Source organism: Physeter macrocephalus, chromosome 14, assembly GCF_002837175.3.
Source record: "Physeter macrocephalus isolate SW-GA chromosome 14, ASM283717v5, whole genome shotgun sequence".
NCBI classification, from domain to species: Eukaryota; Metazoa; Chordata; class Mammalia; order Artiodactyla; family Physeteridae; genus Physeter; species Physeter macrocephalus.
The window spans coordinates 83,519,941-83,530,937 of NC_041227.1; the positions used below are offsets into that span (position 1 = coordinate 83,519,941).

Here is a 10,997-nt window from a genome sequence, read left to right on the forward strand (position 1 = left end):
CTCACGGGCCCAGCCGCTCCGCGGCATGTGGGATCTTCCCGGACCGGGGCACGAACCCGTGTCCCCTGCATCGGCAGGCGGACTCTCGACCACTGCGCCACCAGGGAAGCCCAACGAGTCACTTTTACGGAGAGTTTACGCTGACAGTGACAGTCTTAAAATTGCAGCCTTTTGGCGCAGAAAGGAGCCCACACATAGCATTTGCATTTCTTGTTTATGGTTATGGGAGACCTAGGAGCAGAGGCAGGGGAGGGAAAGCAATGTCCTGTAAACGCTGTGAACCCCAGGAACAGTGGGTGGGTAGGAGGTAATGTTGGGGACCCCGGGCTTAGAACTCTTTTTTCTCTAGTGTCATGAGAGTGGGGATTAGGGAAGACAGAAACCCTCCTGCTTTACAAAGTACAAATATTCTGTCTGAACGTAGAGCGTGCACAGGCACCCAGAGCGATGGCGTGAAGGGGGTGGGGCTGGAGGGTCAGCGAGGGCTTGAAGGCCTCCCCCATTAGAGTTTTCCTCATCCCATCACGGCAGCAGAGCCGTGGCATTTGGATGCTGTGCTTAAGAAAAAAGGAGTGGGGCTTCCCTGGTGGCACAGTGGTTGAGAGTCCGCCTGCCGATGCAGGGGACACGGGTTCGTGCCCTGGTCCGGGAAGATCCCACATGCTGCAGAGCGGCTGGGCCCGTGAGCCATGGCCGCTGAGCCTGCGCGTCCGGAGCCTGTGCTCCGCACAGGGAGAGGCCACAACAATGAGAGGCCCGCGTACCGCAAAATAAATAAATAAATAAATAAAATTTTAAAAAAAAAAAAAGAAAGAAAGGAGTGAACTTGAAGACATCTGTGTGCAGAGTAGCTAAGCCTTCTGACTCGGGCATCCCAGGTTCTTGGCACTCACTCCAGGAACGGAAATTCATTTAAAAATATTGTAACCTGAGAAGCGAAGTAATCAGGACACGTGTGCCTTGCTCACATCTAATTTCTAAAGAAAACGGCTACAGAGCTAACGACCCCTGCCGCACGGCCTGCCACCTTTCTCCGCGGTAGACCCTGCAACAACCTACACCACCCTGTCTGTGCGGTCATTTCCCGGGCACCGATCCCTTGGCCTCAGGATAGGTTGGGACAGTAGTCCAAATGCATATTTGGAAGCCGGGCAGTGGCAGCCTCCACACTCCTTTTGTGGGCAACCCCGTTGCTTTGGTTCCAGGATGGTGATCAACACGGAGAGCAACGTCCTCATGTTCCAGTTTGAGAATATCAAGTGGCAGTACTCCCTGGAACGGGCCAAACAAAAGAAGAAGGACAAAGAGGAGGACAGGGAAGCAAACGGCCTCGCAGAAGTTCTCTCCAAGTCGAGCACTCAGATTTACAGCCCTCGGGAATCCATATCTAGCAAACAGACGGCCCAGGAGTCCCTGTTCAGCAAATCTCACAGGTCCCGAGTTCTCCTGAGGGCATCCAGGTTACCTACAGGTAAGAACTGAATCCCAGGCAGCCCCAGTGGTACCCAGTGGAGCAGGTGAGGGGCTTCCAGGACCAGTTTCTCTGTGGAATATTTTGGTCAATGGTTTCTTGATGATATAAATCCCAACCTTTATGTCATTCTCTTTGACGTGACAATTTGTTAGCCAGCTCAAGGGAATCTCCTGATTTTCAAGGCCGAAGTGTTCAAACTTATTAGAATCTTTCTGCAGTAGATGACACTAGCCCTTCATACTTGCCATGAAAACAAAAAACAGACAACCAACATCCTCCCCCTTGCCCCTGATCCAAGCATATAGGACATGATTATTTCCTTAGGACACAGACAAGATATACTGCACCGCAGAAAAATGTCCTCTGCGGAACGTATTCTCTGTAGACCTCTGACTGATAACATGCGTACCTGGAAAATACTAGATCAATAGATCACCTCCAAGCGTATTACACCACAAACGGTCATTTAGGACAGAGGACCGAGAATTTCAGATAATGCTTAAAGCTTGATAATCAGTAGGAAATGGGGATAGGAGGAGGGCGTCAGGAGGTGATCTAGATGGACCTTCGGCTCCAGGTGATTACCTGCTTTCATGGGACAACAGGAAGCAACAAACAGTAAAGTGATAATTTGGGTGAAAATCAGTTGAATTATCAGCTACAGCCCCAGTATTCATACCTAATTGAATCACATAAGTACTACAGTTTCCTCCTCAATCTTAATTTAGGAGTGTTAACGGAGGCACCTCTGAGTCAAGGAAAGCCAAAGTCACCCCGAAGAGATGGCAGGAAGAGACTGAGTTCTAGGGAAGCAAATGGCACGGGCACCGAGCAAGAGAATTTGGAAGCAAAACCCCTCGCCGGAGATAAGAAGAACGGTGATCCTTTATTCTGATTTCATGTGGCAAAGATTCAGTCTCTCTCTCTCCCTCTCTCTCCCTCTCTCTCTCTCTCTCTCTCTCTCTCGTTCTTTGTTCAGTCTAATTTTTCAGCAGGTTGATCAATCAGTTTGCTTGGATTCTGAATGGATAAAATGCCCAGCTTCTGCTAAGAGTGGTGGGTTTTCCCTAACCGTCCCCTTACTGACTTGAGGCCACACAGAGCGAGTGCCTTTCTCAGAGCTGAGCTTCTGGATTGGGGCTCACAGTCAGCCTCCTCACTTCCTGGACTGTTGTGTCATCAATCTGAGTAATGGGCACAGCGGAAGGGAGGAGAGGCAGTGGGGCTGATTGCAGAGGCATTTTAGGGGGTTTCACGGGGGAGGAGCTGGATCGGGGAGTGCTCTACATGTGAGATAAGGGGGTCAGGGAGATAGGCGGGAGGGGCGTTGGAGAAGAGTTACCATGAATCGGGTGTCCCTTTGTTGTTTTTGAGAGACTCTGGTAAAGATGTAAAATGCCTTTCAAATATTTTTGGCTAATATAATAGTGTTTCTTTGAATCAAACTCCCTGCAGAGACTAGCTTCAAGGTGAGGGTAAAACAATTGAGTTTTGTTATTTGTAATAACAATGGGCATCCTTGCATATACCTGTGTCTGTGTACCTGTATAGGTATACCTGCGGGGTAAAGTCCTAGGCGTGGCATCGCTGAGCCACAAGGATGATTGCATTAAAAAAAAAAATTTTTTTTTATATTTTTTTTTTATTTTGCGGTACGCGGGCCTCTCACTGCTGTGGCCTCTCCTGCCGTGGAGCACAGGCTCCGGACACGCAGGCTCAGCGGCCGTGGCTCACGGGCCCAGCCGCTCCGCGGCATGTGGGATCTTCCCGGACCGGGGCGCGAACCCGCGTCCCCTGCACCGGCAGGCGGACCCTCAAACACTGCGCCACCAGGGAAGCCCAGGATGATTGCATTTTAAAAGCTAGAAGGAGATTGCCATAGTTGTCTTTAAAAAACTGCTGTGTCAATTTTCGCTCCCACCAGCAATGCACGAGAGCTCCACTGCCCCCAAGCCAGCACTGGGTGTTCACCATCATTTTGCTCATATGATGAGTAAAGATGATATTTGCATTTCTTTAAGGTTGATCACTCACAAACTAAATGTCCCTCAGTGGGCGCTAACTAAGTAGGTGACGACAAAGCCATACTATGACAAAGGCATATTATTCAACAGCTAAAAATGGATGAGGAGCCCCATTTTTGACTTGGAAAGAGATCCATAATATATTATTATATGAAAAAAAGACAAGTTAATGAACAAGGAGCCCATCACAATTCCTTTTAATAGAAGGAGAAAAACTGTGTTTTGTCTCTCTCTCACACACACAGACACACACCCACAGACACACACACACACACGCAGAGTGGTGTATTCTGGAATTGGACGAAGCGCGGGGAAGACTTTGACACCTTAATTTCATTTAGATAAGACCTATTTGGTCAAGGAAAATTACACACTGTTATAAAATTGTAAAATCGATACCCTGTTGCATTTTCTTTGCTAGTTTTATTGGTGTAGTTTGAGGTGCAGGTTTTACGTGCTGTGTCAGACTAGACAAATGCCTTCTCCTTTTCATGGTTCAGTTATTCCTTTTGTAAAAGGAGGATAATGTTTTCAGTGTGTCTGTGAGGTATTGCAGGGATTCTAAAGCCCAAAGGAGGGACAGTAAATTTGCTCACCTATGAAGACATCGTTGCTAACTCAGGGGCCTTAGGCATCCTGGAGGCCTTGACCCTGAAGTAGTATGCCAGAATGAATCTCTTGTCCTTGTCAGTGGCTTTTGGACCTACAAAATGTTCAGAACATTTTGGGAACTCCTGTTCAGGAGCTGCCTTTTGGCCATTTGATAGTTTCAATTTTGCAGGGGTGACATGTCTTTTGAAGGCAGTTTTGATTTTGAGAAACATCCAAAGATCATTTGGAGTCAAATTTGATTAATAAAGTGGAAATCAAGCTTTGCAATACAGGTTTTGTTTTAAAATATAGGTATGTTACTGAAAATTTGTGAGGCCTATAAATGGGGTGTGAAGGTCATTCCCACAGGGAAGTTTCACGAATGTGTTGGCGCATAGGCATTACATATGTTCCTTCCAAAATATGCATATCTAGAGGTTAATACACACTTGTACACAAGTACTAGCATATTTGTTCAAAACTTGTGTTAAATATGTTGTAATTTCTCGTCTCCTAGAGGATTTTTGCTCACATGATGGCAGCATGTCCATTGGGTAACAAAGACCTTAGTCTGAATAGCAGTTGGAATGGATTTAACTTTCTTACGTAAGTACTTAATGGTTTTCATGGAACACTGGTTTGTTTTTCTTTTCTTTTTTTTTTTAAAAAGCAGATGATGTGGAGAAAATACCAGAACAAGGACAACTGGGAACTTTGGGAGACTTGATCAATTGCTCAAAGAAAAAGTCCTGGTGCATCCGTATGTCACCTGACCAGTTCCTCCTGACTGTGAATGCCCTGCAGAGAGCCCATAATTCTGGGGAGTTTGCCTATCCCCGGAGGCCCCAAACCCAGGTCATCGATGCCTGGGGACCTTCCATTTCATACCCAAGGAAGGTCCTGAGTTTGAAGGGACGATCGGTCCAACATGCAGTAGATCGGTTGAGATTGAGCAACCCTCCCATAGACGTGAAACAAACCAGTATTCCCCTTGAAATCCAGAAGCTTCAGCCTAACCTGAAGAACTCCGTGCACAGCCCCAGAGTCCAGTCTACCATCCCCCAGCCGGTGCTTATCTGCCCCAGGTTCTCTGGCAGCTTAAGGGGTGAAGACCCGGCAACCAGTTCAGCTGATGGGGCAGCGCGCAGCTTCAGCCCCTTAACCAGCACACAGGTCATCAAACGAAACCACATTCTGGCTCCGCCGATGGGCACGACGGCCCAGGCTGCCAAGAAAGATCGGTCCCGCTTCTACACGGCCCTCGACCCCTTCAGAGTGAACACGGAGTTCATGCTGCTGACCGTGAAGGAGGAGAAGGAGTACGAAGAGGCCAAGATGAAGGAGTTTCAGGCCATAAAGCCAGCTGGAGGGGTTGATCCAGAAAAAGCCAGCAGAGCTGCATGGATCAGGAAGATCAAAGGGCTGCCCATAGATAATTTCATGAAGCAAGGAAAAACAGCAGCCCCTGAACTTGGACAAAACGTATTTATCTGAACCAGCCTTGGGAAATTACAGCGTCTTATAATAAACAAAAAACCAAGTGGATGTTGGTGTTTGGCCTCTTTTTGTTTGTTTGTTTGTTTTCAACTGTTCCCTGGCAATGAACATGGGGACTCTTTAATTATTTTCCTATAAGCCAAAGAACTGATATTTATCAAAGTAAGAAAACAGAGGCTGGGGGTGATTGGCATCTGTAGTCCCACTGAAAACCATTCAGTGAGAGGCATGGAAGCCCTGTTTCATTGATGGGAGATGTTGGAAGTTTAATACCACTCATGGCTACCAACATAGGGCTGTCGTTTCTTCTAGCAAATGAACTGATGGGATTATATCAGAATAATGCACTGGAGTTCCCTGGTATTTTCGTATGGAAGCCTAATGAAGCTCAGTGAGTTCAATTAAGAATCTAAAAGGAGAAGCCCTCAAATTGCATTTTTCCTTCTCAGGGCTAACTCCTATGGAAGAGGATTAGGCACATTCACCCTTTCTACATTAATATCGTGTGTGTTGAGGCTGCTACTTAAGCCTGCTGAGGTTGGTGTCAGGGGCCAGGCAGGTGATTTAGATGTGGGCAGCACAGCGTAGGGGCTGTGGCCCATCCAAGAGCTCAAGTCCCATATGAAGGGGGTAGCTCCTACTCAGTAGCTCAGCGTGGCGTAGGATGGAAACCGTTGAAGCAGAATGCAGAACAAAACAACAACACACCAACCCCACAAAACTCCACAACCCACACACTGAGTGGGCCACCAAAACCCTGGTATGGGTAGGCTAGATGCACAGGCCACCTGTTCCCAGCCTCCGCTTTCACCTCCAGGTGCGGGAGTACCATCACTTGCCAAGCTTTCTCTCCCTGGAGAATTTTTTCTCCATTATTAGGAAATCAGGTTTACAGTAGCACTGGCAAATAGCCATGTAAAAATTGTGATTTGAATGGAAAGAATCCCTTCAATTAAGGAAATGTGCTTCTACACATTATTCCATGAGCCTTCCAACAACAGTTTGACAGCAGGCTGGGCAGATAGGATACTGTTATAATCACAGTTTCAAAGATGATATAAAGTCCCTGAATTTCAGCTCCTTCAAGGGGCAAGATCACAGTATTCGCGGCTAAACTTAAAACCGTGATAAGAATAACATCTATTCAGTAGGTATGGACCCTGTAGGGATACCATTATCATCACCTTACCGAGGGAGGGAAGGACACATAGAGGTTAGCTAGATAATTGGTTAAATGGAGTAGACGGGCTCAAACCCAGGGGGCTCAGACTCCGGGGCCCACGCTCTCAGCCTCTCTCCTTACTGTTTCCCAGGTCTATCTTCCTCCCTTAATAAGACCCGCCATGTTTAGGGTCCTGCTGCCTCGTTCTTCTTAATAACATTTACCCCTTCGCAGGAGGACATTTATTTCTTCAACTGCTTCCACTATTTAAGGTACAAAAGTAATCCTGTACGGAATTACACGTCATCGTAAAACACTCAAACGAAATGAAAACTATGGAATAATCATGCCCCTGACCCCCACCCCTGCCCTCAGGACATCCACACTAGCGGAATGACACTCTGTAGGCAGCAGCAACATCTCCAGGCGACAAACCATGAAGTCCCTAAAGCAGCATCTTTTATTTTCCTCTCCTGCTTGGACCGGCCCGTGCCCCAGCCCAAACCCTGGCTTCTCGCCCCGCCCCGCCCACTCTCTAGTCCCGCCCACTCTCTAGCCCCGCCCCTATCCTCCCGCTCCGAATCGCCCGCCCCCACGCTCGCCCCGCCTCCACTTGCTCCTCCCCTGAGGGCCCGGAAGCGGAAGTGGGGTCGGGTTGCTGATGTTACTCCGGCTCCTCCAGGCCGGTAGTGACTCCGCCTCGTCTGTTCTGGTCCCCGGCCTGCGGCTGCGGCGCTGACGTGGCTCCCGGAAGTGGGGCTGGCGTGGGCCGCCATGTTGCAGCAGGTGAGGGGCTGTGGGCGCGGAGAGAGGGCCGCGGCGGCTGGGCCGGGCCTGCAGGGTCTGAGGGGCGCGTGCTGAGCGTCCGGGGCCGAGCCCGAGGAGGAGCGGGTGGGCGGCGGGCGGTGCGGCCGGGGGCGGGGGCCGGGGTCCGGGCTGCGCTGAGGGCCGGCGCGGGTGTGAGAGGCGCGGGGTCGCGCCCGGGCGGGCGGCCGCGGAGACGCCGTGTGTGGCCGGGCGAGGGGAGGCGGGCCGCCGCCCCGCACGTGGGATTAGGGGACCCCACCGGCCTCGCGTTCAAGTTTGTGCTGTCACAGCAGCGTTGGAGGTGGCTGGTCCACTCCCGTGACCGCATCTGCCCCTCCGAGCTAATTACAGCCCTCACGTGTAGGACCAGAGATTGGTAAGAATCATTTCGTAGTTTCTTCCTATTTAAAAAAAAAAGTTACACTTTTAGTTAGATTTTGTAGGCGTTTTTTCCTCTTGAGGGGTTACTGTGGCCCAGGCACTGCGCTAGGCCCCGGGGAAGGGCTGCGAACCAAACAGACGATTTCCTGCCCTGAATTGGAGGGTGAATTGGAGGGTGCCGGAGGTGGGGAGGCAAGATAAGTTAGAAGACTGAAGGTAGTTTTCACACGGCGATCACAGAGCCAGGGTAATGTGGTAGCAGGTGTCTGCGAATAGGACACCCTCGGGATTTAGGGTGGGAAAGGACCGCTCCGGGGAGGTGGCTGAGTGGGGAAAATGCGGTGATGGTCTGCACCTGCGCCTCGGCTGAAGGAGGCTGGAGAAAAACACACAACGGCACTGACTGTTCCCACTTAAGCGTGTGGCCAGGCTCCTCAAGCGAGCTCTTAGGGCTGCCAGGCAGTCGTCACCCTGCCCCCTCCGTAGCCCCCTCTCCCTCCCACCTAGGCTGCTCTCCAGGGCTTCTCCCTCAAACCTTCAGCGTTTCTTCCTGATCTGCTCTCAGCCCCTAGCCTTGCTGCTCGTTTCACGGAGAAGATGGAAGGCATCGGTGTCCGCACCGCCTGCCCTCTCCAGCTTTCTTCGTAATCTCCTGTTTACTCTGCCTTTGTTTTTTGTAACTGCTCTGTCTGCTGCGTTTTTTTTTTTTTTTTTTTTTTGATGTGGACCATTTTTAAAGCCTTTAGCGAATTTGTGCGAAAACAGTATTGCTTCTTTTTTTTTTAATGTTTTGGTGTTTTGGTCACGAGGCATGTGGGATCTTAGCTCCCTGACCAGGGATCGAACCCACACCCCCTGCACTGGAAGGCGAAGTCATAACCACTGGACCACCAGGGAAGTCCCCGTGCTGCATTCTTAAGCCGAGCCCTCTACTTGTGCACTGGTTTCCATCCCCTCTTGCCTAAAGTACCCCCAGAGAATTCTAGCCCGTCGCCAAGGTGGAGACCAGTGGTCTCATAGATGTGAATCCATTTTACATTTTCTAGCTTCAGCTGTTACTCCACTCTTCCACTTTCATTTAATATGAGGGCTTTCGGGCTTCCCTGGTGGCGCAGTGGTTAAGAATCCGCCTGCCAATGCAGGGGACACGGGTTCGAGCCCTGGTCTGGGAGGATCCCACATGCCGCGGAGCAGCTAAGCCCGTGCGCCACAACTACTGAGCCTGCGCGTCTGGAGTCTGTGCTCCGCAACGAGAGAGGCCGCGATGGTGAGAGGCCTGCGCACCGCGATAAAGAGTGGGCCCCGCTCGCCACAGCTAGAGAAAGCCCTCGCACAGAAACGAAGACCCAACACAGCCAAAAATAAATAAATTAATTAATACATCAGTGGAATGTATCTTAAAAAAAAAATGAGGGCTTTCTGCATACATACTCTGTGTGTTCCCACTTCTGTGCCTGGGAACAGACACCTAGTCAGGGGGCCCGAGGGAGCAGGAGGCCCAGCGGGTGAACTCTCCTGGAAGCCTCCCCACAGCCTGCCCCTTCCCTCTGCTGCTGTTTGCACTCAACGTTACTTCTGGCACTGATCACAGTCTGCCACGTGTCGTAGGTGACTGCTCCTTTGTTTATTAACTCACGCCTTCAACAGATACTGTAGCACCGGGCCTGGTGCTCTGCTAGACACTAGGATTTATTACAGTGCAGGGACGGAACTTGCCCTCCAGTAGCTTGGCGTCTAGGAGGAGGTAGGAGGAGTAGACCTGCAGTAAGAAGATCCCGAGATACTTGTTCAAGTGGAGATTTGCCCAAGTGCTGTGGGAACGTGCGAAGTGGGACGCCTGGGGATTTCAGGGCAAGTTTCTCAGCTGTTGCAGTGTTTGAACTGAAAGGTGAAAGATGATTTGGTGTTTGCCTGATGGTCCGCTTCATAGGGGATGGGGAAGGGAAGAGCTCCTGGGTAGAGAAAACCTGAAGGGCAGCGAGGTGGGAGGGCCCGAAGTGTTTTCCCGAGAGCAGGTGGTAACAGCATTGCTGTAGTGCTCGGTGGGAGGGAGCGTTGTCAGGAGGGGAGCACGGCATCAGGTCATGAGCTGTCATGAGCTCTGGTTTGCTGTGCCTGAGGGATTTAAGTCTTACCCTGTACAGGGAGGGGCGCCACTGAACAGGTTGGGCAGGGGGCTGACATGGTATGCTCTCCATTTAGGGAGATACTCTGGGTAATGAGGGGTGGAGGAGAGCGGGGGTGAGACCAGAGATGGCAGGTGAGTGGGGAGGGGCTGGCGCTGTGAAGGTGTGAAGGTGTGAGGCGTGACTGAGGCTGCGGGTGAGTCGCAGTGAGCTGAGGTGCGAACCACTTCGAGACCTGAGGTTGAGGAGGGGAGGGAAGTCGAGGACAGAAGGGAGATTCAGCGTCAGGACTTTAAAACACCTCTTCACGCAGTAAAGGACACCTGAAGAAGCATGCATGCTGATGAGAAAGATCTACCAGAAAGACCTGAAGAGACAGGAAACTGTAAATAAAGGGGAAGAGTGATGGAACACGCCCCCAGGGAGGCGGGAAGAGAAGGGATTCTGACTACAAGTAGCTGGTTTAGCCTTGGAGAAAAAGGGACAGAGTTGTGGGAAGGGCTCGGGAAAACAGGGCTGCAGTCAGATGATTTTGTGGAGGAGCCAGAGACAGTGAGTTTATCTTGGCAGCCTCAGCCTTCTCTGACCTGGGAGAGCCGCCTGAGGGTGGCTGCCTTGAGTTTGCGCTCGGCAGCTTCTTGGGTGGGATGGAGGCGGCAGGTGCCGTCCTACTGTCGTCGTCCGTGTTGACTAGCGTGCTGCCTTGCATGTAGTAGGCATGCAATACGGAGTTTCATTCTGCTTCATGAATGTTTGCTTTTCCTAGCAGGACAGTAATGATGACATTGAAGACGTTTCACTGTTTGACGCAGAAGAGGAGACAACTAGTAGACCAAAAAAATCCAAAATCAGGTACGACAGTAAGTTACAAGGCTCGGGTTAGTGTCTGGTGCTGTTCTGTCCATCGCCTGGTGCCAGCGACGGGGTTCGGGGCA

The 10,997-nt window shown here is 50.6% G+C and overlaps 2 protein-coding genes across 19 annotated transcripts in view; both read left to right on the forward strand.

Annotated features, from left to right (window-relative positions):
• Positions 1–5,628, forward strand: part of LOC102988043 (F-box/WD repeat-containing protein 10) — a 37,022-nt gene extending 31,394 nt beyond the window's left edge. For all 7 annotated transcript variants that reach the window (XM_028499999.1, XM_028500002.1, XM_028500004.1 and 4 more), the window contains 3 exons: positions 1,206–1,471; positions 2,203–2,352; positions 4,763–5,628. In XM_028499999.1, the coding sequence (XP_028355800.1) occupies positions 1,206–1,471; positions 2,203–2,352; positions 4,763–5,583 (1,237 nt within the window). In that variant the 3' untranslated portion in view covers positions 5,584–5,628. The remainder of the gene's footprint in view (positions 1–1,205; positions 1,472–2,202; positions 2,353–4,762) is intronic.
• Positions 5,629–7,384: 1,756 nt separating this feature from the next.
• LOC102985126 (trans-golgi network vesicle protein 23 homolog C) overlaps positions 7,385–10,997 on the forward strand; it is a 57,401-nt gene continuing 53,788 nt past the window's right edge. For 4 of the 12 annotated variants that reach the window (XR_008619095.1, XR_008619094.1, XR_008619096.1 and 1 more), the window contains exons 1-4: positions 7,704–7,931; positions 9,079–9,203; positions 10,376–10,447; positions 10,829–10,914. Coding sequence is in view for 7 of the 12 variants with exons in the window: in XM_055089864.1 (XP_054945839.1) it covers positions 10,400–10,447; positions 10,829–10,914 (134 nt within the window). In the remaining 5 variants the exon portion in view is untranslated. Of the gene's footprint in view, positions 7,535–7,703; positions 7,932–9,078; positions 9,204–9,811; positions 9,825–10,375; positions 10,448–10,828; positions 10,915–10,997 lie in introns of those variants that run through there. The other 8 variants (XM_028498225.2, XM_028498226.2, XM_055089865.1 and 5 more) reach the window with 8 other exon arrangements.